The sequence below is a fragment of the Danaus plexippus genome, chromosome 15 (genome assembly GCF_018135715.1).
Source record: "Danaus plexippus chromosome 15, MEX_DaPlex, whole genome shotgun sequence".
NCBI classification, from domain to species: Eukaryota; Metazoa; Arthropoda; class Insecta; order Lepidoptera; family Nymphalidae; genus Danaus; species Danaus plexippus.
The window spans coordinates 3,872,410-3,898,579 of NC_083547.1; the positions used below are offsets into that span (position 1 = coordinate 3,872,410).

General features: G+C 29.6%; 3 protein-coding genes and 1 long non-coding RNA gene across 6 annotated transcripts in view; 2 read left to right on the forward strand and 2 right to left on the reverse strand.

Annotated features, from left to right (window-relative positions):
- LOC116766570 (protein yellow) overlaps positions 1–26,170 on the forward strand; it is a 127,006-nt gene that overhangs the window by 71,592 nt on the left and 29,244 nt on the right. The window lies entirely within an intron of this gene.
- LOC133319210 (uncharacterized) overlaps positions 1–26,170 on the reverse strand; it is an 85,614-nt gene that overhangs the window by 27,576 nt on the left and 31,868 nt on the right. For 2 of the 3 annotated variants that reach the window (XR_009752896.1, XR_009752893.1), the window contains one exon: positions 21,188–21,299. The exons of the other annotated variant lie outside the window; for it this stretch is intronic. This is a non-coding gene — a long non-coding RNA (uncharacterized LOC133319210). Of the gene's footprint in view, positions 1–21,187; positions 21,300–26,170 lie in introns of those variants that run through there. 3 annotated transcript variants of the gene reach the window in all.
- On the forward strand, positions 68–1,289 carry LOC116766595 (achaete-scute complex protein T3-like). Its single transcript, XM_032656508.2, has 2 exons — positions 68–898; positions 1,038–1,289. The coding sequence occupies exon 1, from the start codon at positions 184–186 to the stop codon at positions 889–891; it is 708 nt and encodes a 235-aa protein (XP_032512399.1). The 5' UTR covers positions 68–183; the 3' UTR covers positions 892–898; positions 1,038–1,289.
- On the reverse strand, positions 18,708–19,716 carry LOC116766597 (achaete-scute complex protein T3-like). Its single transcript, XM_032656510.2, has one exon. The coding sequence runs from the start codon at positions 19,470–19,472 to the stop codon at positions 18,876–18,878; it is 597 nt and encodes a 198-aa protein (XP_032512401.2). The 5' UTR covers positions 19,473–19,716; the 3' UTR covers positions 18,708–18,875.

Genomic DNA, 26,170 nt, shown 5'->3' on the forward strand with positions numbered 1-26,170 from the left:
GCAGCCGGCGCAGGTGATATAACGCGTGCGCGTGCGCCGCCGGCTCACTTGTGCGTGAAGCTCCGACGCTAACGCCCGCACTCATTCACAAAGCTCCCACTAAGCCTTTACGCGTCATCCAGTGCTTTTCCGATCGTCACGTAGACTACCGGTGTATTTATCGCTTCGTCGTAAAGATATAAAATGTTACAAGAAATACAACTCGTTCAAGGTCAGACCAACTATATGGTCGTCTCTTCGGGCTATCCTACGTCTACTGTCACCAAGAATACAGAAAAAAGGATTCTACCGATTTCTACAGGTGCTGAAAAAAATTATGTAACACACGATACTCCTCCAAACCTGCAGTACAGAAAAAAAGTGCACTTTAGGACTAATCCATACACAGGACCTCAAGCTGTTTCAATTGCTAGACGCAATGCTAGAGAACGTAACCGTGTGAAACAAGTTAATGATGGATTTAATGCACTACGCCGACATCTTCCGGCCTCAGTGGTAGCGGCATTATCAGGTGGAGCTAGACGAGGTTCAGGGAAGAAACTGAGTAAAGTGGACACATTGAGAATGGTCGTGGAATATATAAGATATTTACAGCAATTGCTTGATGAAAGCGATGCGGCTTTGGGCATTACACGCGACCAGGAAAATAGAGAAAATATACCAAGTGGTAATCAAACTATGACTGTGTCAGATATGGACGATGGCTTTTTTTACGGAAGTGGATCACCTTGTTCTGAAAAAGCCGATTCCCCAGCACCTTCAGAATGCTCATCTGGTGTTTCATCAGCGTATTCCAACGTGGATAGGTACGAGGTATCAACACAACAACCTTTGGGCCCAATGGATGAGGATGAACTTCTAGATGTAATTTCATGGTGGCAACAAAAATAGCAATAACGTAAGTACGGTGTTTAATAAAATTAAATATAAATCTTTGCCATTATCTCAATGCGCATTTCTGAAATGCAATATTAATGTTGTTGGTTATATACATAATGTATAAACAATTTGCTGATGGAATTTATTTTTATCTACAGGTACTGATGCACCGAAACACGTTTTGAGAACCCTCCGAGTTGTTTGTATTTAGTGATGAGAAAGAGACTCTTTAATATATCTAGTCAAATTTTAGTGCCTTAAAGATGAGAATACGTGGATGACAAGATCCAGACCCCCAAGTTATTGCATAATATTTTAAGTTTAGTTTTAAGTGAACTGAGGCTTTAGTAACGAGCCTACCGCATATTGTAAATATAGATATAAGCTACGAATAAACAATATTTATTGAACAACCGAGAATAGTGTATATATTTTTTTTAATAAATCCCTCGAAAAACAATAAACACAAGACTTACAATTTTAATAATTTTTACATAGGTATATAAATAAATATTTTCTAACATATAAGTTTCACTTATAACAAAAATTAAAAGTAAATAAAAAAAATCTGTTCATTTTCTTATAAATAATTTTTAAAAAAGCTCTGAAAAATTTAATATTCCTTAACGTCTAGAAAAAAATATTTTTTTGCAAATATAATGTTTACTATTCCAATGATCTCATTATGGAAAAACGATATATATTTTTAAATAAAATCTTCCAATTTAATAAGAAATCTAAATAATTTTATATAAATTTATTTAAACTCAATTTGGATCTTTAATAACATCAAAATACTTTTTTTATAAAGGACAAAAACAAGACATGATTTCAGACAAAATTTATATATTATAAAACAGTTAAATTTGGGTAAATATTCCATTTAATTTAATAACACAAAGGTTTTTCAGTAATACTATTGATTTCTAATATTACAACCCTAAATAATTAGTTTCTTCCCGTGATCACGGTTGCTAAAAAGTTATTTAAACGTAAATTTAAATATAAAACTTTAAAAAACCCTATGGCAATAAATAATATAGATTTATTTACATAACATTTTATTGATTTTCATTGTTTTACATTTAAAAGTCTTAAACTAATAATAAAATCTATATATATTAGTTTTTATATGAAACCAATAATAAAAATTAAAAACTACACTTAGTTCTTATGTTGGCAAAGTCTAAGAAAGATTCTGATAGCATTGTAACAACCGAGCTTATATAAGAGCTATTTATAAGTTTACTTGTTCTATTATAACCGTTTATGAATAAAATCTAAATTAAATTATATACTAAGGAGATTAACGTCCCGTTTCAACATTAACTGGGCCTAATACTTTAAAACGCCTCAAGTTACTCATACTGTTTGACATTTTCTAGAGCAACGATTATAGCCACTTGTATTGACATTTTATTACCTTACTGCTAACGAGATGAATTATATTATTGATAGCACAAAGCGATAAGTTCACACTAAATTACATATGATTATAAGTTTAGCACCCGATAATGTTGCTTGGACAGTCTGTGTACATGTTTTGGACAAATAGTTACATCAAAATATTGCTTCCAAATAACACTTATTAAACTAAAGTGTTTATTTGATGTTGTATTAGACAAAGCAAATTCTGTTTATGAAAGCTTTAATGTTTTAACGCATTTAATATTCAGAACAAGAATGTATTAAAAAAACAGATCGGTTGTAATATATAAAACCTTATTTTTGGCTTTAATAATAGGTAACATCAAGACCAAGCCGTGTCAAAATTAATGATATAAAAATCATATGTATGAACAAAATATTTTTGTGTATCTTTCAGTATGAAATCAATTTAATTATAGAGAAGCAAACGCTGAACAAAACGTTTATAATGAAAAAAATTCAAAACTTTAACATCGCTTTTGTAAATAAACATAATTAATGTAAATGTATCGATAACGAAGGGAGTTATTACTGTCAATTTGTTCAAACAAATATCCAGGAAGTGTGATATCTAAAAAAACAGACAATAGCTAGAAAAGTTAATTTTGAACCCGAATCAGAAGCCCGCATTGTGCTAACCAATAGGTCTTTTGTTATCCAACCCACGCTTATTATCAAACACTGTCATTTTTTATCAAAACAATATTTTACAACCACAAACTAATAGCAATGTATAAAAGTGTTTGTTTTGAAATATAAAACTTTGTCTTTCTTTTCATTTTGATGAGAAGATATATGTTGAGGACTGGAAATAGTATGACTTATTTGTAATATTTTTCACTTTTCTTTTTAAAAAATTAGAGTGAATAAAAGAGATCCGAAAAGGGAAACTGAGCATTGCCTACTAATTTTTTCATAATTTAAAAAATTATGTTCAACAGTTAGAATTATAGTTAAAAAAATATTAAATAGGACGTAGTGTATGCAGTTATATATGTATATATATTACATGTACATATAGATAATCCTTAGGTAATATAAATCATTTACTACTTTATTATTAAGACGATTGATGAGTATATTGCAATGACTATGTAACAGTATAATATTTATGGCATTTTAATATTATGCGACCCCAAAATCATAAAACGGCTATGACTTAATAAAAATAAGATGAAATTACAGTAATTTATTAGAAAAATCAAAAAAATAATACCAGTATATCCACCCACATAGATAATAAATTAAAACCCTTATGAATTGTCATATAATAATGGCTAGATGATTGGTTTCGTGTGAGGTATATTTTTTTAGATTCTCTGCGATGTTTTCTAGTCGCTAAATTACAATGATTTATGACAAAAGGGTATGACAATTTTGCCATCGGAAAAATATTCAACGGCCTTATTTAATCTATTGAGGAAAAATTTTATGGTATCTTAAATATTATTTTTTAAAACTATTTATGCGATAATATAAACAATGCTGTATCTGATGCAAAAATTTAGTAATTCATTAGAATATTCACTAACAATTGGGCGATTCCTTGAAAACTGATCTATCAATTTATTACTTTAAAAATATAATTTTATACAGTATTTTAAGTGTTCGCAATTTTTTGTCCCTCATTTATTTACACACCAGTTATATTTGCACTTGTATTAATTTGTTAGTTTAATTGAAATCTTCCATTTATATATACGTCAGTATCACATATTTGCTGTAAAAATTGCTACGATGTTTTTAGTTACACGACATAATTCTACTGGATACTGTGAGAAACAATTCCCGATTTAACAGCTATAATCATTTATACCTTCGTCCAATAATAATCGATTAAATCAAAACCTAGAAATCTGTCGATACTTCGATGTTTATCGAATTATTCCTTGACATTAATCAAGAACATATCTTGCCTTTCTCTGTTTCAGTGAGGCTTTTAGGAAGTTTATCTCACTAATGATGTTTAACGACGTTCCTCCACTCCACCTTATCACTGACTGTCGCCTACAGTAGCAGTGCATATTTACTATGCACACCGATACAAATTGAGCCTTATGTATCAGTATTAGAATCGATTTTTCTACATCTAATAGGTATAGCAAAATAGTAGTAGCATTTTCTCGTCGGCCGTCCCTTTGTCGCCTTTCATATCTCAAAAGTAAATTAATTGACGGATTGCGGTAGCTACTGATTACCGGTCTTTTTGTGACATCAAACCTCTTTTGTCACAAAATTTATCATACAGATAGTGCATATTTTAGAGTGAGAAATCGTTAGTGAAAACATAATTTTTGACCATCCTCTTTTGTCATATTAGAATTTAAAGTTCAACAACCGCTTTACTTAATTTTAACAAAGCAATTCACAAATGTAATAAAAAGTTTGGTATCATATAATAAAAAAAAATATTTATATTTTATTTTTACTAGCATAATGTTATTATGCATTTAAATACATGATGTAAAATTTGTTTTATCAAAGAAACAGGTACTAAAACTTTTCTGGAGCTAAACTTTTAAGACTAAATCATACTTCAATTTGAGCTTCATACAGAGCTGAGACCAGGGAACAGTAATCAGCGATCAGATAAATCTTCTTTAAAAATCCTTACTAATATGCCACGACGCATAGAATCTTATCCACCCTATCCCAAATGGGGAGCAAAACGTTAATTTAAAGCACTGGAATTGAATTGGGGAACAAAGGCATGGCTGTCGGCTGCATTAACGCCCAACAATAAATCCCTGAACTCTGTCGCTAGAGGGCTAATTACTTGGCATACGGTTGATATACTGTCTACTTAGGAGCGGTGATGTATGGCTACACTCAAAGGATTCGACGCCGCTTGCCCGCGGCAAATACTGTTACGATTTAGAATAAGTCGATATGAGAGACGGAAGCAACAAATGGTAATATGGTATTTATCATAGTCTAAATATTGCTCTCTTTAATCTATAATGTGGTATGTAAAAATATAATTTATATTTTGATAGGATTCTATTTCAAAATATACTATGTATCTATGTACGCACCTTCGTTTAGACTGGGTACGAGATAAAAAACAATTCTGCTTTTATTACGATGAGTAGGACTGTAGGCTGTAAGTGATTATTTCAGGCAAAAACTTGTAAATGGGCTATTATAAAAAACTACATAGTTTTAAATATAGTAGTTTGTATAAGTTTAAACATCTTGCAATATCTACTACTGCAATTATAAAATATCTTAACTTTAATGTATAGTAAAATTTTAATAATTACAAAATTCTTCTCTTCATCGTATTTCGTTTGATATAAAAACATTCGAATATAAAGAAAAACTATAGAATACAACTTATCGTTATTTCAAATGTAGAACCGATTCAATCAATACGATTCTTGTGAACCGACAAAGAATAAGATATTTCTTTGGTATTGTTATTTTGACAATACCATGATCTAGATCAAAAATACATTGTATTCCCAAAGGGTTAACATTTATTTGAGGTATCAAACAATTATATACCTTAATAACTTAGTATTATGGTTCAATTTTATTTATCCGACGTTAGTTTATAATAACGTACAGACAAATTTTTACGTTCACACGCATCATGAGCAACGGTAACACAAATAGATAGCATGTGACAGTAATGGTATATTAAATAGTATATTGCTTTCATTGCTGTAATAACTTTTTAACGAATTTTCCTGTCCTATAGTGTAATTCAATTAAATTAATTTTTTACCTGATAATATTTCTCTAATAATCGAAAAGATTATCCAAAGATAAGCATAAGGATAATTTTTTTTTTACCTGTATAATTGTGGTTATTTATCTTGGCACATCTAACAAATGAATACATTCATACTCAAAATATAATCTCACAAAAAGATAAAATCAAAACTCTGGCTTCACTAGACAAATTGTTTGCATTTCAAAATATGTGTTTACAAAATATGTCGCTCTTACATTTAGATTTTATTGTTGTTTGAAATTGATTCTTAGATTTACAAAGTACTGGTGTAAGAAATTACACAGTGGCTGAATCTTATCTTGCAATCTTACCACCAACGATACCAATTCATGAGGCGTTAAATTCCCCATTATGACTTCTTTCAACTAGGTGAATATTAGTAGAGAAATTTTAATAAGATATATAAAAAGTATTTTGTTATATCTATAATAATAAATCTTTTGAATAAATTACAAAAGTACGGATAATTTTTTACGTAATGGTATCTTCGGAGATAAATTTAATTATATCAAATAAAAACATACCACTGTGTTTTCGTTCCATTTAATTAAATATTTCTAATGAAGTATGTAACAATCTGTAATTATGAATGAAATAATTGACAAAAACAAACTTTTTTTCTACAAGTATCTAAGATGCATTGACTTGTCAAGCAGATGTCAAAGGATTGGTAGCAAGGTGTCTTTTCAGGTGGCGCGGCACAAGCCGTTCAATTGTTAAAGTACTAGCGAGCACAGAACGGTGTCCAAATTGTATATATAATATAACCTTGGTCACTTAATTTAAAAAAAAATCATTTCTAAAACTATTTTTTTTTTTGTAAATAAATTTGATTATAATTTATCAGAAAAAAAGTTATTTTTTAAAAGTAATAAGAGACTACAACAAACATTTAATATATTTATGTATAAAAAAAACTTAATTCCTTATTTTTGAGATAGGAGAGCTTGTAAGGACTTTTCTCTTTAACTGTACGTACAGTGTGTAGACACCTTTTACGGTCAGTTTTTGTATTGATATATGCGGAACCAGCAAAAGTAGCACGACGATTAAAATGCTTATGATTATATTGAATACACGTTTACCGACAATTTATCGAATGTTAAAAAAATTATATCTTATATTTAATACATTTTGTTGTATAAAACACTTTAATGTTTAAATCACTCAGAGTTCTGGTAATTTAAGAATAAGTTTTAAAAATAGCTACACGTTATGACTGCTGAAATAAATTCTATGGGCTACCAATAATTCATAGAATAAAATTTAATCAAATGATATGATAATAGTTTGAATCGCTAAAAGTTGCAACAATATAAACGAGACCATACGGGGACATCTTGCTGTCCTGTGCCATATTAAAGCGAAAGCTGCGTAAAATCTTTGATTCAGATTGCGCAAAAACTCTACACCCTTTCTATTTGTGCAACCCTTCAAACGTTTTCTGGCTAAATGCCGGCGCACGCTTCACCAGGTGCAAAATACAATTATTCAGATGTATTTATACAATATGAAACGAAATAATTCCTCTGGAATATAAACACAAAATTTTAAGTTGTCTCTCTAATATACTGAAAAAATATATAAAATTAAATGTATGTAGTTAACATGCAATAGAAATAGCGCATATATATAAAGAAATGGAGTGTACAAAATTGGATATATCTACGTACCTGTAAAAAACATAATCTCATATCAGGTCATATCAAACTTTGAAGAAACTAATATTGTTACAACTATATAGCAATTTTTTATCGATTCGAATTCCTAATTTTAATAAAAATATATATTTCAACGTTATTGCCCGTCTTATACATATTAGAATTAAAATAACGAAAAAAAAAATTAAATGTCAAAATTTATAGATACATTAAGAACATCCTCAAATGGAAATTTGAAATCACATAAGAAATTTTAATAAGTTAATCCAAGTTGATATCTTTATTCTCATATAAGCCTATTAAGTTTTAAAATTTACATAACAAAGAAACAGGTAAGGTAAATAAGTGACCGCAGTCTAAATATTATACTGCAAGACGTTTACATTGGTGTTAACGAGCTCAGCCCAATAAAAGTTTTGTGAAGGACCCCATAAATCTCTCCAACCTATATATATGTGGCATTTCAATGATAGTATTAAAACGTGAATAATATTTGGAAGCTGAAACTCAATTTAATACGTTTACAATTCATTTGAAGGTGTAAATAATAATGCCAATAAATTATGACAACTTATTAATAATAACACAATTCAAACTAACTGAATAACAATAATTATTTCACAAATTTAACGCTAGATAACAAACTATGTATTTCATTAAAAAGCCTTCTCTTATCATTGGACACCGAGTCCGTTTTTGTGCAAACATTTTATCTTTGCGGTCAATATTCTAATGCTTTTCTGTTGTTTAGTATTAATTTCTTTTGGCGACCTTTATCTATTATTGAGATAATGTGTTTCTAATGATACTACAAAAACCGATATCTTAAATAACACATTGATTTTAGAACTGCTATTATTTTGCGTATACTCAAATTCATACAAAAAAAGTTATACGGTTGATTCTAAAAGTAGTTATTAAGTAATTGAATTAATTAATGACAAATCAATTATCTGGTTATTACTACCAATAATGGTCTCAAAAATTTTCAATTACAATTAAAGTTTTGCATTTATTAAAGTCAAATGAAATCTTAATCTTAATTGTGGCTTTTGTTAACTATTAAAAAATTTTTTTAATGATTCCGAAGTGTAAAAATCGCGATAAACCATAGGGATTGCCTTCAGCTTAAGTGGAAGATAAGGTAAGAAAGAAAAGTTATTTTTTTAATTAACACGTTTAGATATCTTAATCTCATTGGCGCCGATTCCTGAGAGAACTTACCTTTTGATAAGAGTCTCGACATCTTTATCAAATATAGCCGTAGGACGTTCTGTAGAGGATGCGCTATGCAAAAAATCCATCGGATCTTTCTAATTAATGGTTCCTACAATTTTTGAAGACCACCCTTGATTATAGTTATAATTTATGATTATCTACAGAGAATAATAATATAAAATATATATTATTAATTAGCATTTGCCTCAAAAAACCCGGACCTCAATAAGGGTTATTTGATAAGACCGTCCAAAACATTAACAAACTATTTAATCGACATACATTAACATAACATTAACACGAAATAATCAATAAATTTAATTATTCTAAATAAAGTATTGCTTGTTATTAATTGGTTGTGCGTAGATAAGATTGTAATATGCTTCGTGGGAACCATTCTACTGCGGTTATAGCCAATAAATCACTGCACTCAATCGTATCCGGAGCAATTCTATAACCATGTGTATTCTTTGTGCGAATTAAAGTACAATAATAGTATTATTATATAAAACAGAACTTATATAATGTATTGGATATATATCAAAATTATAAGTTAAATAAATGTGTTAAGTGCCCTTCCAAGGAGAGTAAATTTAGGTAGAATTTTTAAGATATTAGCCCATTTAGGTAATAATAAAAATTTAAACGTTTCTCCCGGCTATCCGGGCCACTGTTTAGTCGATATTCTGTTATTTTTCGGAATATTTTATGAGAAAAGTTCACTATCCCGATATCTTTTATGTGATTTATGGTCCGTCCTAATTCGTGGCCACTAGTTAGTATACCGTAAGATTTGCATCTCATTACATTAGAAATTCGTATTAAGTAATGTACCGTATCACAACATATATCTTGTTAATATTTTCTATCAACTCGACACTCGGTTTGTGTTTACGAACATATGATCATTATATACTCTTACACAGACATTCAATATAATAATATAAAGTGTAAAGGTAAATCGCAATATAAGGTTATGGATGATTAACAATATTACAAAGTTTAAAATAAGTGGAAATAATCATATAAGGCTTAAGGAGCAAACAATCTAATGAAATTTCACAGCAACCTGTGAATTACCAATTGCTTCTTACATTGCAGTATGTACCTTCTGCGATACACACAGACCAAAAGTAAAATTGTAATAAAATCTATCATGACTTACCTTAAATATATTACATTAGGTATGTCATAATATATTTTAAATCTAATAACAATATAAAATTGTATAAAAAATATATTTTAAGGTGCTTTTAAAACGAAAGTAATATGATGTTTTTAAGCGTATTATTAATATGGACTTAAGGTTTGGATACGTCTCAACAACAAAAATATTTTAGTAAAATCAAAGGAGTTTTCATAATTCGTATTAAAAATTGAAAAATTTAAGTCCGGTCCGCAAGTCACCGCAGCCTGAAGGCACTACTAACCGCCCAGGAAGCGGGTCTCAACGCGCAAATAAGAAATAAATTTGCTGCCAAGCGTAACAAAGCTGAAGCAAAAGAAATACAGCCGTAAGCGTAAATCTGTAATACATAGGTCAAAAGAGTATAAGAAAAAAACGTCTCTTGAAAATAAAATTGTGTAGTTTCTTTTTTGCCACAAAATTATAACTTACAAACCTTTATAAACCTTAGATCTTATCAATTAAAAATCTATATCTAATTAACAACTCTAGGCAATCAATAAATCTGTAGACTGTTGACATCGTGGAAGCAATTTGTCTTACATCGTTCGATAAGAATCGCGTCTCAACCCGTAGACCCTATTACCCTGTAGACCCTTAGACACTATTCGAAAAAACAAGTGCAATTTAGTTGCACAATTTTATAGGATTATGAGACTGTAAACTGACTTACATTCTACTACATTTATGTTAGTTATTTTATTATATATTTTTTTTTAAATATAAATTATACAAAGATTTTAAAACTCAGGTTTAAAAAAATATAACGATTTATTAAATTAACGTTTTATGAATGATATAAGCGACTACTGAATATAAAAATAACAAATGTCAAAAACTTAATATTGTATGGCTTAAACCCTTTATTATACAAATTAATATCAAACCGTGAGCTTCTTCATCGTTCACAACTCTACTTTCGAGATAGTTTTTTCTTTGATAAAACAAGATAAGAGAAACAAACATCGGGGACAATACAAGACATACTTTTTCATGTCCATTCATCTTTGAAGTGTTAAATTGTACTGGTGATAAAATCGGTGTATACTTTTCTTCTTGTTGAATACAATTTTTTTTACTACCGTACTTGTGGCGCGTCACTTATATAGTCTGTGTATTTAATCGAATTAAATTTATTTTATACACGTGAAATATACACAACAGTAACAAAATACAATATCGTAATTATAACGGAACGTTTTATAGTGATTGTTAGCAATAAAGAAGATAACCGAAATTTGGGTCAACTTCATATGTATATGTCATAACGAACAATTTTAATTCAATTAAGATTGAAAGCACTGCATTTATAAAGGCAAATATAATTATCGTCATTCCGAAAGCCTCATTAGGGTGACCAAGCCCGAGGATGTATAATAAATGTTGATGTTTTATACAGAAAAATATTGCAGATCTTTCTCAATAATAATAATACGAAATTAATCGTTGAAAGCTCTTCGAATGACATGAACAAATGCGGAAATTGTTTAAAACTACATATTATCCTCCAAGGAAGAGATGATAGAATTCATTTCCTGTTTGGCAAAATTTTAAGAGCAATGTTTATGCATTGTCCGCGTGGGATAGCTACCTGACTCCTGCGGTGCTGTAATTTCTTATAAATCGACAACGAGTGAGATAACTGACTAGTAACGGTGTGGAGGGGGCAATCTATAGACGAGACACAATGCAACAATAGTGCACTGATCTAGATTAGTGACGCGCATTGTGTCGCCAAAGGGTTGCGTCCTTTGTCCGATACAAATGCGCCTGCGCATAATGCGAATAACCCGCAAACATCTCGATACAGAATTCGCACGGATTCTTTCAATTTCAAAAGAAAATAAATATAACTTCTGACAGCCGATTCTATCTTTATTTGTCATTTGTACAGTATAGAATCATACAATAACAATTTGATTATATTCAAAAATTATTGTTATGAAAAGTCCTGAGGCTATATGAAATTAATTTTACTTAAAGCGCCCACTAATCATACTTTTAACTTAATTAGAGGTTTTACTGAATATAAAATATAAAACAATATGAAATATGCTAATAGTTTGTAATGACGTGATTTTAATAACTTAAGACAACCGATCATTAAAATAAGGGGTGCAAAGACGTTATAATTATAACATTCTCACTATATCAGAGGGGGAACAGAATTAACCCTTTCTTAATTATTCAACATTTAAAAGTTATAAATCAAAACATAAGTTACATAAATCAAATTTGCTGGTCATGCAACACCACAATGTTTTCGTTTTATTTTTATTAAAACGTCTTAAATTTTGAGAGTCAAAAAAGGAATATAAGCTGACTTAAGGCCACTAAAAGAGTAGTCAAAATATTTTATGGCTGTAAATGTTAGCAGTTGTCAAATAGGATCACCCGTATAGAACACAAAGGGGCCGATGTAAATCTTGTATTTTATACGCCGCTAAAAACCTGATTCGTTCCCATAAAATATATGTAGATATGAACAATACTAAATGCAATAAACTGAGCTCCATTCATCGCACTGGTCCCTAAACGTCTATAAAAAATGTCAATCGGAATGACCATTCTCACAATTTTCAAATTTTATTAAAAAAAACTCGAGCAAATAAAACATGGGTTAACAACACAAGTATGTGTATTATTAAGATAAGAATACCTATTTTAGTATCGAAGTGAAACTTTTATTTTTCTAGAATTGCTATAGTTTTTTGTTCATCAGCTCTAAACTATATCATAAAATGTTGTAACCCGACCGCTTATTGTTACATCTTTATACTTTTGAATAGCCACCGTCATCTTTAAGGGTTGACAAAAATAGAAGCGATTTGTCTAAAAAGTCAAGAGGTGCCTTCTTAATACAAGGACCACTTTTTACAACACTTAATTGTGACAGTCTTATCTATTTATCATTTTTTTTTTCAATATGGTCTTGTAATATAACCAGAAATTTGAATTAGTGAGAGATTTGATTGTTTTAACCCCAGAATATGAGTCTTGGTCAATAACTTTTGAGATGTTGCTGCAACAATAATTATGATTTGTAAGAAAATATTTCTACTTCTTGTTGAGATTTCGATGTGGGAAGATACTTATTTCAACAAATCGAAAGTAGTTACTAAAAACTAGGTATGTTCAAATATTTTCTAATATCCGGAAATTCCGAGTGTGTTATATTTATACAATACACTAATTAAAATCAGATACGAACATTTATATATTGTGATCGTAATATATTTTCCAAATTCCTGACTGTAAACACGAGATTTGAACTGTAAGACAAAATTACTGCTAAAAGATTTAAATATAAACAGTCATGATGGTGAGACACAAATACATAATAATTATAAATTAAATAAGCATTGATTAACATTTCTTTGAATTTAGGTATATAATAATAATGTTTCTCAACAAAAAAGTAAAAAATATTGCACACATTTAAAAAAGACTACTATAAAGTTAAATCAACTAAGTGACTTAATAAAAACAAGCGGAAGAGGATGGGACGGTATTAGTTTTATATGTCAAAAAAACTGACACTCGAGAGCGATTGTCGATCAGAAGGAATAATGGCTCAAAAAAAATATTTACGAACCCTTTCGGTAAGTAGAGCACCTGACTCGGAAGGCTTTCGCATTCCGTGGGAAATCATTTTTAATGTTTCCTCACGTTTTGCATTGTCACGTTTTACCTCACCAGCTAAATGCAATTTTACTATAATCCTAAATTTTTTTTTAAGCATAATTACATATGTATTTTTATAGCGCTATAATTCTCTCCGTAATAAAAATAATCTAAATTTCAAGAGATTTGTCAGAAATAAACAAAAAAAAAATTCAACTTCACCAAATTAATTTTAAATATTATATGAAAACAAACACATATCCTCACACATCGCTAGACAAGTTTTGAGTATGCCAGTAATAATGATTTATAAAAAAAAAAGAATTCTATGGCTCTTTTATAAAGCTTATTTTTCATTGTTCTTACATCAAGTTACCCGCATAAGGCCTGCAGACACGCGCTACCACATTGATAATACTATCTGTGTACTTGACTTTTAATGTACCTTACACTACCGTATTTCGATTATGTACAGTTATTTGCTCAGTTAAAGACAACTTTATCTGGATTTCAATTTAAATAGCTTTTCTAAGTCATAATATAAGCATTCTACAATCACATTATAGAAAGTTAAATAAATATTTGTTTTCATAAGTCGGCATTTGTCTTTTATTCCTTGCACTTTTACTGGTCCATATTAGTTTATAATTAATGAAAAAAAACCTTATGCTTAAATTGAAATATTCAATAATAATCTTTGTCACCGTAATACCACGGAAGCTATATCCCCTGATAATTTGATTGCTGTCATAACACCGGATAGGTATTTAAATAAGATTTAAGCTTATTCCATCTAATTGAATCCTAGCGCATTAACCCTTCTTAACCTATAATCTGCTTTGTGGCCTCACGCCGACTTTAATGTCACGATCAACTGTCTCCTTAGAGCTTTACATTTTTTATCTTTTCTATCACATCAGAAGCTATTTGATGCCTCTTTCTAATGTCGAGTTAATAGTAGCACGGTCTTCTGAGGTTCTCATAAGTAATATCTAGCTCTTCATATCATATAAAAAAATTATTCTTCTATCTATTATATACATTCATAAAGATGTCGATAAAGGAAAAACCAGTCTTTGTTCTATGTAATTTAATTACAGGAGTTTAATGACTAAGTTTAAAGCTATTATATGTTTACTCAATTATAGATAATTTACAACAAAATGTGTTTAAATATTATGTCAAAAGAAAGCCGACATTATTAAACGATCAGCAAACTCATAAAACCGCATAACACAAAAAGTACTAAAACTTTTTATGTCATTAAAAGCAAAGATGGCTACCAAGTTATCGAATATAATTTCAACATTTCAAACATTCATTAGAAATTTTGAGGGCTCTACAAACACAAATAAAAAATACGAATCCAACCGCAAGTAAGGAAGTAAAAAAAATGTAGCAAACATCGATAAGTGCTAACTATTTCGCATCATTCGTGCGGAAATGTATCTCAAATTGCACGTCACAAAGATCTTCCGATTTCACGAGCACTGGGGGATGATTTAAATTTTTTTTATCACAGAAATATTATTGTTATACAAAATCGCAACGTTAAATATTTATTTCCAGAACACTAAGTTATATCACGGTTACAACTTTGAATGAACAGCCATAAAACTATGTTACCTTTACATCAGTGTCTTACAATAATATTAATCTTTGATATTAAATTTTTTATTTGCATGAGGTTTCGGAAACATTCATTTATATTAATTTTTGTCAAAATAAGAAACTGGCGAGGATTAAATAACAAAATTATAATGTACATTTCAAATATATAGAGTAAAGAAAAGCCATTCATAATCTTTGAAATTTGATACTTTATAAATTTGCGGTCAAGTGGCCATGTTAACATCTAATTATACATTATAATTGAATTTCTCTTTCACTTCTCGCAGTGTAATCATTTTAATCATAACTTCATTCATAATAATTCGGAGAAAGATAAAAAGTTTTATGTATATTTATCTTTTATATGAACTAAATATTGACTGTATGTGTATGTATGTAGTAACCAGTTGGTAAAACAGTCACTATACTTTTTAAATCACACGGTCCCGCCGGCGTAGGATGTTGATATCCGACATTAATTATGCCATGGGAATCATATCTATATGAAATATTATGTATAACAAAAATCTTAAACATAAATATTTAATCACATTTGATGCACTTATATCATAATTAGTTCAAAATAAATGTGAAACATGCATTAGCCCTAATAACTGACATTCAATTATCATAGCCAAGTGAATTACGTCTTTTCTTTATCCTGTTACATTAAATCTTACCCGAAGAACGGCTATAAAGCATTTGCATACGACGGGTCCCGTCTTAATGTCTGTCCGTATGTCCTGTAATTTATGCGCAACTACCGTCGACATATCAATTTGAAATTGAAACTGCTTACATGTTTCTGTTTTTATCTCGTCAATCATCGCAAATAATTCGTACAAAATGATATTGAATCAAACTTGGTACAATGTCAAAGTGAGGCAACTTTATTAAATACATACGGAGATGATAGTTTTTAAGCAGTCTTCTTTATTACAGGTGGCAGATCCACATTAAATTATAATAAATAAATTTTACTTTACAAATTTTTAGTTCAAGGTAAAGTTAATTGTGGAATTATTAATTATAATAACAATAATCAAAATAGCCGCTTTCTTTGTTTATAGAAAAATGGACAGTAAATGTATTTGATAATAAAAAATTTACAAATGGTTGATTCTATTGTAAGAGCTGATAACTACCTATCATCTTGAAGGGAAAATAATTTAGCGCTAACAACGACGTGAAACCTTTTACTTTAGAGATTGGCATAAAATTGAAAACAATACGAACAAAAAATAAGTTATGTGGTATGGTTTATATTATAAAAAAAATATTTCATTTCTGATAAAACTTCTAAATTAATAAAAATTTTAAATGTTATTTTTCAATCTCACTGCAAAACGTGATTGTCAAAAAACTTTTAACTATAGGCTGATCGTGTAAATTTCACCAAAATCACGACTTAACCAAGGCCACGTGCGATACATAAGAAGATTAGTTGTAACATATAACAAAAGGCACTACATTTTAATAGATTCCGGGATCCACGTATCGTTTCTTTATTACGGGAAGTATGGAAGTAGGAAACAAACATTTAAGTAATCTTTAAAGGTCTGCAGGTAACACGCAATTAGTAAACCGCTCCATGACAAATATTATATAGAATATATTTACTATAGAAAAGAGATGTGTTTTTTTATAAAATAATGATAGTTTGAATTTGTAATTTTTTTTTAAGATTTCAACATAAAGAATCAATAGTCAAAATTCGTCCTAGTTTAAATATTTAGAGACTGTAATATAAAACTAGTAATTAATGAGATATGTTTTAGTTTCTTATAAATAACTTTGCTTCTATTATTCCATAACTTTCTTAATCAGTCAGACATCACGCACAACCAAAGTTGTCAGAAATAGAGCATCCTGCAAGGATTTTATACCTTTTCCCTGAATATGTTTTTAAGTATGTGTCTTTGACGTGTCATAGAAAGACGGTTAAAGCTATGTGTGAATAGCAGCTAAAATAACAAATAATTAAAAAAAACTTAATTTAAAATAATCGTTATAAATATGACACTATATGCTTGTTTAATACAAACATACATATACTATATAGATACATATTTATTTAACAAGAAAATTAATGAAGGTGACAGAACACTGAAATATATAGACAAAACCACAGTACAGATAATGTATTGGAGATATCTGACTATAAAACCTTTGTGGCATTATCTTTGTCGCACATATATACGCATTTGGCTTCTTATCTACACCAACCGCCGTTTATCTTGTATAACAATGTCCTCACAGTAACATCTTAATCAACTGTTTCCAATTTCAACGGTATCTATGTAGACAAAAGATTCATATCTGCAATCAAGCCGCTAATAAAGGTTAAAAACTTTATATCTGTTTTGAGTTATCGTGTTCGATATGCGAATGAACAGCCTTTGTAATACTTTATTTTCATTAACGAGTGTTAAACATTTCTTTTACTTGTTGTTTTTATGCAGATAGTTAATAATTGTAATATATGGAGCTACGGAAGACTATAACAAAACGAATTATAGGACCTCATATTATTATCAATAAAAATAATGCATACATTTTTTTTTATTGTAGCCATTTACGGAAAATGTAAATTTGAAATACTCTTACTTATTGAAAATAAAATATATATACAAATTTAAAAATATGTTTTAAAAAGTATGATCTTTATAAAATCTGTACAATTAAAATGACTAAGTCGTCCCTATAACACTTCTTACATTTTAATTACATGTACTTAGTTTTGTTTGACAAACATTTATTTCTATTCTATTACAGAAATTGAGATATTTATTCTCTGGTAAGTACGTTTCTATTCGTGTCTGTTTCCTTGTACATACAAAAACGCTGTGATTATATAAAAGTAGGCAGACGAAATCCCGAATATAAGCTGATATATATATAAACAAGGTGTTTAACCAAAAACATTACAGTAATTTATGTTCAAAATATTATATTGAAACCAGAATACACACCAGTCATTACCAACATTTTCTATACTATGATAATTAAATGTATACAATTTGACAAAGTCCAATGTATATAATATAAAGCCGAGTAACGTTAGAGTCATTAAAAACTTCCGGCACCAATAAAATGTTTTAATTACAATTCAAATCAAGTGTGAGGTACACGGACTAATTAGGACACATCTGTATTGAAAATACAAGTTGTATAAATGTAAACATACCTTTAAACCAAAGCTATCGCTGTAACTTATACTATAGATACCTTTCTCTTTAATTCATTTCAAACATACAAAAATAAAAGTTTGTTAATATTAAATTCCTTAAACACTTATCATAATGATAGATATTTTTTTATTTGGGAGATAGAAAAAGAAAGGAGTTTTGATATCAATTTTATTTATATTATTATACTTATGTATACTACAAAAATATATTAATAGCACAGCCATATTTGTATACCATTATATTTACATATTTACAAAGTATTTCGAATTCAATGAAATACCAAAAAAGAAAAATAACAATTTGCTAGTGACTAGAAAAACACAAAAACATACGAAACTTTACTTTTGCTGCCACCAAGTGATCGCATCTAATAATTCACTATCATTTACTGCGTTTACTTCACTATAGTAATTGTTGTGAGTGTTAATTTGGTAATGATCATTTGAATAGCTTGAAGACACCCCCGATGAACATTCAGAGTTAGCAGGCGATGGCACAGAGTCAGAGTACGGTGATGTTCTTCCAAAAATTCCCTCATCAATTCCAGATGTATCCATAGGTTCTTTGGTAACACCCAATGAAGCATCACTTTCGTCGATTAAATTCTCCAAATATCTAATGTACTCAACCACCATTCGTAATGTATCGACTTTGCTCAATTTCTTGCCGGATCCCCGACGAGCGCCTCCAGACAATGCATTCACAACGGCAGCGGGTAATCTTTTTCTTAAAGCGTTAAAACCATCATTAACTTGTTTTACGCGATTCCTCTCTCTTGCATTGCGCCTCGCAATAGATGCTGCTTGTCCGGAATTATTTTTGTAATTATATTTTCGCACTGTGCAATCCATTTCTTGGTCCACCATGGGAGCGATTGGAACGAATTTTGGGATCTCGTTATTGTAAAAGCCAGTATAGTTCTTGGTTTGAATCATATTGTAGTTCGTTTGGGCTCAACGTTCTCGTGAATGAACGCATTGGGATCCCGCGGGCCTTTATATGGCCCACCTGACCAAAAAAATGAATAGGGAATACTCCCACCCCTATTCCATTTTTTTGGATCGGTACCTGGATATTTTTTTGTATTTGATTGAGTAGCTCGAAACTTTATACACGTGCCGTACAATTTCTTGACCTACAAGTATTTATTCTATACTACATAACTATAACCCATACATATAATCTATATAGATATAATAGAAAACTATTCAATAAATTGTACACACCTTAAGTCAAATATATACATCAGAGTATATTGTTAGAGTCAAATATATCATTATTGAACATTAAATTTTTAAACTGTCATTACTAAATATAAAATTTCTTTCATTAGTATTTCTTATATTTTCTGTTTTTCCTTTTATTTTCAAACTCATTGTAAATAACGTCAGCTTCTAGAACCTATATTATATGTAAAAATAACTATTACATGGTAATAATATATTTTTTTTATGTTCATTGAATATACTACATTTTTCTCTTCCCAGCGCCGTTATAATAGATGTGACGTTTATTTACTAACACTTAATTTAGTTTAGATTTTCACAGTGCACATTGGAAATCAATAAAATTATATATGTATTTTGCTAATTTACACGTTCTAGGTGTGTTTAAAAGTTAAATCATGTAGACGGATAATCTTTAATGTAAATTGTACTGTAATATTTATATGGTGAATTAAAAAATAGGCTATGTTACTAAAATATAAGTTATTATTTTAAAATTTAGTAAAATATGTAAAATTTTGTAAATTATATATGCACATTTATTTGGGTATTGATTATTATTTTATTTTAAATTTATCTATCTCAAGATCAAGTGTTTAAATTACAATACTGACACTGTGCAATGGGAAATTTATTACAGCCCCCAAAAATAATGAAACAACGGGTTTATGTTTGTATAACGACAAAAACCAGAACCAATAGCAATACCTACTAAAAATACCAATCTAAACTGTACTTTATTTACTGATAATAAGGTTGAAAAATAATGAAGAATAAATTAAAAATGAAACTCTGGCGCCCTGGGCGGTGTTGACTTCATTGAATTCTCAAATGGTTATATTAATTTAAAACTCAGTTTGTATTCTTCAATGGGCTCAGCATTGTCATATTGCACTTTAAAAAGATTACAAGAGGAATATGGGCCAGCCTTTGAGAAGCTCTTGATTGTTTAGAAGCTTTCAATCATTCTTGTAGGCGCTTAACTTGAATTTAATAGACTCGGTGTCGCCTCCAAGTAATTCATGTACTATTATGTCCCATTGATTTTTTCGATCTACCTGACTTTGAATGACGAAAACAGTGTCATTAAAAACCAGTGACAATAGCCTGTTTTTATATTTTATTAAGTTGAAATAGCATTGTAGATATATTCTGCATTCCGTATTAATTAGTTCAATCGTTAACTACTTTACTATTTAAAAAATATATATTTTAAGCTAGAACATTAAAACAAAGCTATATAAAACATTTTCAATAATTCTAAACAAGGGAGACATTAAATATACGTTTATATTAAAATTATTATAATATACTATAATTTCACACGATTTAGGCATAAAGATATTAAACTTGTAAGTGTACAGGTTAAAAACAACGTATTCGTAAGCGATGTAAGTAATAATTTAAAGTAGTATATTATCTTCAAGTTTTATCTAAACTACACTGAAAATTGTTTTAAAGTTAATGTTTCCCCAGAGTCGAATAAATTCTCGCTCTCCGATCACAAGACCCCCATCCATCATGACATGCCTCTTCCTGCAAGTGAATTCGCAAAATATAATAAAAATGTGGGAGTGATACACGCACTGTAAAGTACAATAGCGCACGGGTACAATGGCATCAAATAACTAGCCCACACCTTAGAGAATCGCAAAATAGAGACATCTTACATTATAATAGAATAAGAACCATTGTAGATAATTACGACCTTTGTAAGACTTACTAAATGCCATCGTATGACGTGTAAAAGGCATTAAAATTATGATCGGACACAGTTTGATCGAGTACCTTAACTTCTTGATATACAGAAGTTAGATCACGGTCAATTATTAAAAATAATAAATAATATTAAACCCATATTCACTGATTTACATAAAGAATTTAGGAGAACAAAATTTTGTTGCAACAAAACTATTAAATATATATGGGACTGATATTTGTATGGTAATTTTTAAAACAGCCATCCATACCAGTCAGTTATATAAGGAAAAAAATCTTCCCCACAAATCTCGATACAATTGGATCATTAATAAATGCTTCCACAAAACATTCTTCTATACCCGCAGTGTTGAAATTGAGTACAGGTTGCACTAAAACCTACATATAAGTGGTGAAATAAACTTCGGGCATCTAGACATTCCATGACATTTACAATGAACAGTTTAAAACAAATAGTGGCTTACGACTTTAATAGTTCCAAAGAAAATTCTACTCTTCGTGATATAAAATTTATTTTATATGTACATGATAAATAATTGCTATTGAATGTCAAGTTATGTTTTTAAAATTACTATTTTTTATTACACATCACAGAATTAAGGAGAATGATAACATTAAAAATGTATCAAATTGATTTAGGTTCTAGTTTTTTTATAAAATACCCTTTTTTTATAATCTAAATAAAAAAATAACTTTCTACAGTGAAAAATAACAACCACTTCGATAAATATCTTCTTGACATAATAATTGTTTATGAAAACTATAGATTTTAGTGTATTTATTTCATTATCAATAGATTTGCGTAAATATTTTTAACCTATATTAATGAAATGATAATATATAATTTTTTTATCCAGATATAGATTCTCTTATTTTTTGCCATAAGAAAAATTTGCTTAGATTTTTTAAATGACTTTATCGAAAATGATTAAAAAAACCTACTTATTCAATTTGATGTTACACTAATATATCACTTGCCGTCGATATTAGTTAAATTACTTACTTATGTGCATAAAAATCTACAATTCATAGAATGCTTTTAAAGAGGCATTGAGACTAATAAACAAGTGGTATAAGGACAAGTAATGTCAATTTTAATACGACCATCTGGATGACATCCCAATTTGGTATAGTGTACATAGAAAGAAATATAAAAAATTATAGGTCAAAGTAAAAGCAAACAGATGCCGAATCTAATATCGAATATGGCACAAGCTAAGATGAACACCTTGACAATGTGCAATCCTTTCGCATCTGCTGCACTGATTATGAAAAATATGACGAATAAGCCTTTATTTGCCACCACCTTTGCGGATGTTCCTTTGACAGGATATTGCAGTATAGTTTGCGAAGCGCTGAGTAATGTTAAAGATAATATTTAGTCAAAACTTTGACGAAATGAAAGTATTTAATAGAAGAACTATTCAATGAATTTTTAATATATAACGCATCGATCACCGAGACGTACATATCAACATCTGTTGGGCAAAAAATATCTAGGTTGGTGGTTTGTTTGTTTTGCAAAAAATGTCCAAGATTGTATTACGCATTGAATCAAATCGGGTGCTTTTAACTCGACTGAAGCATCATTGTGCAATCCCCTATTGACATATTAGCTTTTTAGACCAATCCCATTGTATAGTCCCCGTGGATTAAGTTCTTTGTGTCAACCGCACGCGACCTGGACCTTTTGAATAATGTTCTTTCCATTAACGCCATTAATATGTCAATTATGTCTACCACGTAACTTTATAACTAAGTGAAATTAGTTTAAAGTGAATGCATTGAATAAACGTTTTACAGTTAAGAATTTAATTCTAAACTAAGTAAAAGTTTTGTGATATGCGATCTCACAGTGGCTCAATGGGAAAAATAGAAGTAATTTTAACTAATTAAAGAGATTTTTTTTATTTTTACAATTAAATTCTGCTTTTTAAATCTGGATTTTGTGTATAAATTTATTTATAATTTTTATTTTATTTTATTACGAAAACTAAATATTGAGGTCAAATACATTATTCTCCGATTTCAATCTTTGTACAAACGTCTTGGGAACAACTACAATCAATCACAGGTAGCCACTGAACGTAACCTGACCTTCTATAACTTAAACAAACCTCCTTGATTAAGACATTACTTAAGAACGCATCTACAGAAACGCTTAGTAGATGCTCTGCATTAGATTTAAAAATTTCCTGATATATTATGAGCTTTTAGTTTTCCCATAGCGTAGGTATATATGTAAATTAATAATTACAAACATATAATAAACATTTTTAATGTTTTTATATCAATAAAACGTTTGTTAATATGGTTGTAAATTAAATAAACGATGTGATTTTAAAAACACAAATTCAAGTTATCACCGACGGAACCCGCGGTGAGCTGAACGTCAAATAAAGCAATAAAAGACGCCATATACAACATATACTATTAATTTTATATATTTCATAAACATGACAATTATATACTATTACAGATATACTAGATACTTCCTTTTATGTCATTAAATTACGAAGTTAATACTAATAATACGCTAATAAAAATGAAAATGAAAATTCAATTTATTTCTAAGTTTATTTTTTTTAATGCTTAACGGGGGCAAACGAGCAGTTGGCTTACCTGATTTAATAGTTACTGTCGCTCATGGACATCCGCAACATAGTTTTGCGGATGCCTTAACACCCTTGATTGGGGAAGAGGGCGAGGAAAGGGTAGGAAAAGTGATAGGACAGGAAAGAGTGGGGAAAGGGAAAGGGCACTCGCCGGACGAACCGCAGCCATTTAAGGCTATTTTACGTCAATCTTCTGTGAGAGGGTGGTACATCGCCGGTCATGCCAACCTATATTCGAGCTGCAGTAACTTAACCACAACTAGGCTCTACCACCTTGAAAACATAATTTATATAACATCGTCATCATCATTAGCCTAGCGGAGCCCACTGCTGAGCAAAGACCTCTTCTCACATGTGGAAGGTTAGGGCATTTGTCACCACGCCTGCTCAAGGCGGATTAAAATTTGAACTTGATTCCAGGTTTTCTCACGATTTTTTTCTTCAACGCCTGTTAGTACTGTCTAAATACTATATATATCTCGAAAATATATATATATCTCGAAAAATCATATTGGTACTTACCAGGTTTCGAACACTCTGTCTTTGACCTCTAGGTCACCACGACTATATATAACATGGTTTATTTTAATTCACTCTTTACATTTAAATGTACAGATAAATCTAAATTACCCGAGGAAACCCAAAATAAATCCAGTGTAAATAAATTTAGTTAAATAAGTAGGTACTAGGAATTATCCAGCTGTCATAATTGCATATTTTAGTGTATGACATGTTGTCATTTTATAAGTTATAAATTTTGTGCGAGTATTTCTTTCTTAGTAGTTTAAAGTTTGATAAGAGTTTACACAGGTTCTGTTTTTGTAAAATTTTATAACAATTAGATTAGAGATGCAAACTTCAAGTGGCATACAAATAATTAATTTGTACCTGTAATGTTCAGATATATATATTTTTTTGTTCAAAGTCACGAGTCTGAATTTTTAAACTTAATAAGTCAAAAGTCTTTCTATCTGTATAAGTAGACGCTGTTTGAGCGTTGAACTCTTTTGTTCTAATCAGAAAATTGAAAACATATTTTTTAAAAAGGGGCGTTTTTAACAGAGGGCAAGTCAATTTTTCATAAAATTCAATTTAGGTCAAACTAACGTGGTGGTCCTTAAATTTATCAGTGTCATTAACAAATATATATATGAACGAAATGGTAATTAAAGGTTGATACTTTTACGGTAGAAATATTCCATGATCTACCGTGACAATTTATTACATTTGGTGGCCGCGTGAAAAAAAAATGTTTTACGAGGCCATTTTCGCTTTAATGGTTTTATTTATAAGCTTAATAATATTATTGAAATACATTTCATTGCCATAGTAAGTTCCTGTTACTAGGTCCCACTACGTGTAACGTGACTTAATACTACAACAATGACTATGACGTGTTCCCTCACAAAAAACTCAGAGTAAAGGGATAATATTTAGTCTATGTTATTCTGCTGTCTAAACTAAATCATTCTATGGTTTCATCAAAATCTACTCAGTTTACTTTACGTAAAAAAGCAACAAACACATCCACACAATTTTTAACATTAATAAAATTAGTAGGATACAAGCTATACTTAAAAAAGTTTGATTTAGAGGCAATAACAATTTTTGTTCTTATAATCATATTAAATTAAATTTATATAAAATTTTATTGCAATAAACATTAATACTTAATAAATAAAAATGCCATTTTCTGACAGTTTAAATAACCTGCGAGCAATCCTTGTTTGTTTTGAAATACAGCCTTCATATATAATTACAGTTTTAAAATCTTCACACCACGTAAAAACATAAATTACACAAAGAACTCATATTTGCTGGGTAGTTTAAATCAAAGCACAATTATACTGTCTCGCTGCCTTTTTTAATCTAAGATGTAGGACAAACGGAAAAACAACAACTGCATAATTGTTTTAAAAACAATAAAACAAATCAAGTAGCAACAAAATTATTGTAAATAATTTGTTCGTTCTAGCAACTTGTAATCATAACGTTTACATCTCTCTTTAAAATAACGCGAAAAACCCAAAGCCTATTCAAATTTCAAAAAAGTTTTTGGTAAGACACTAACAT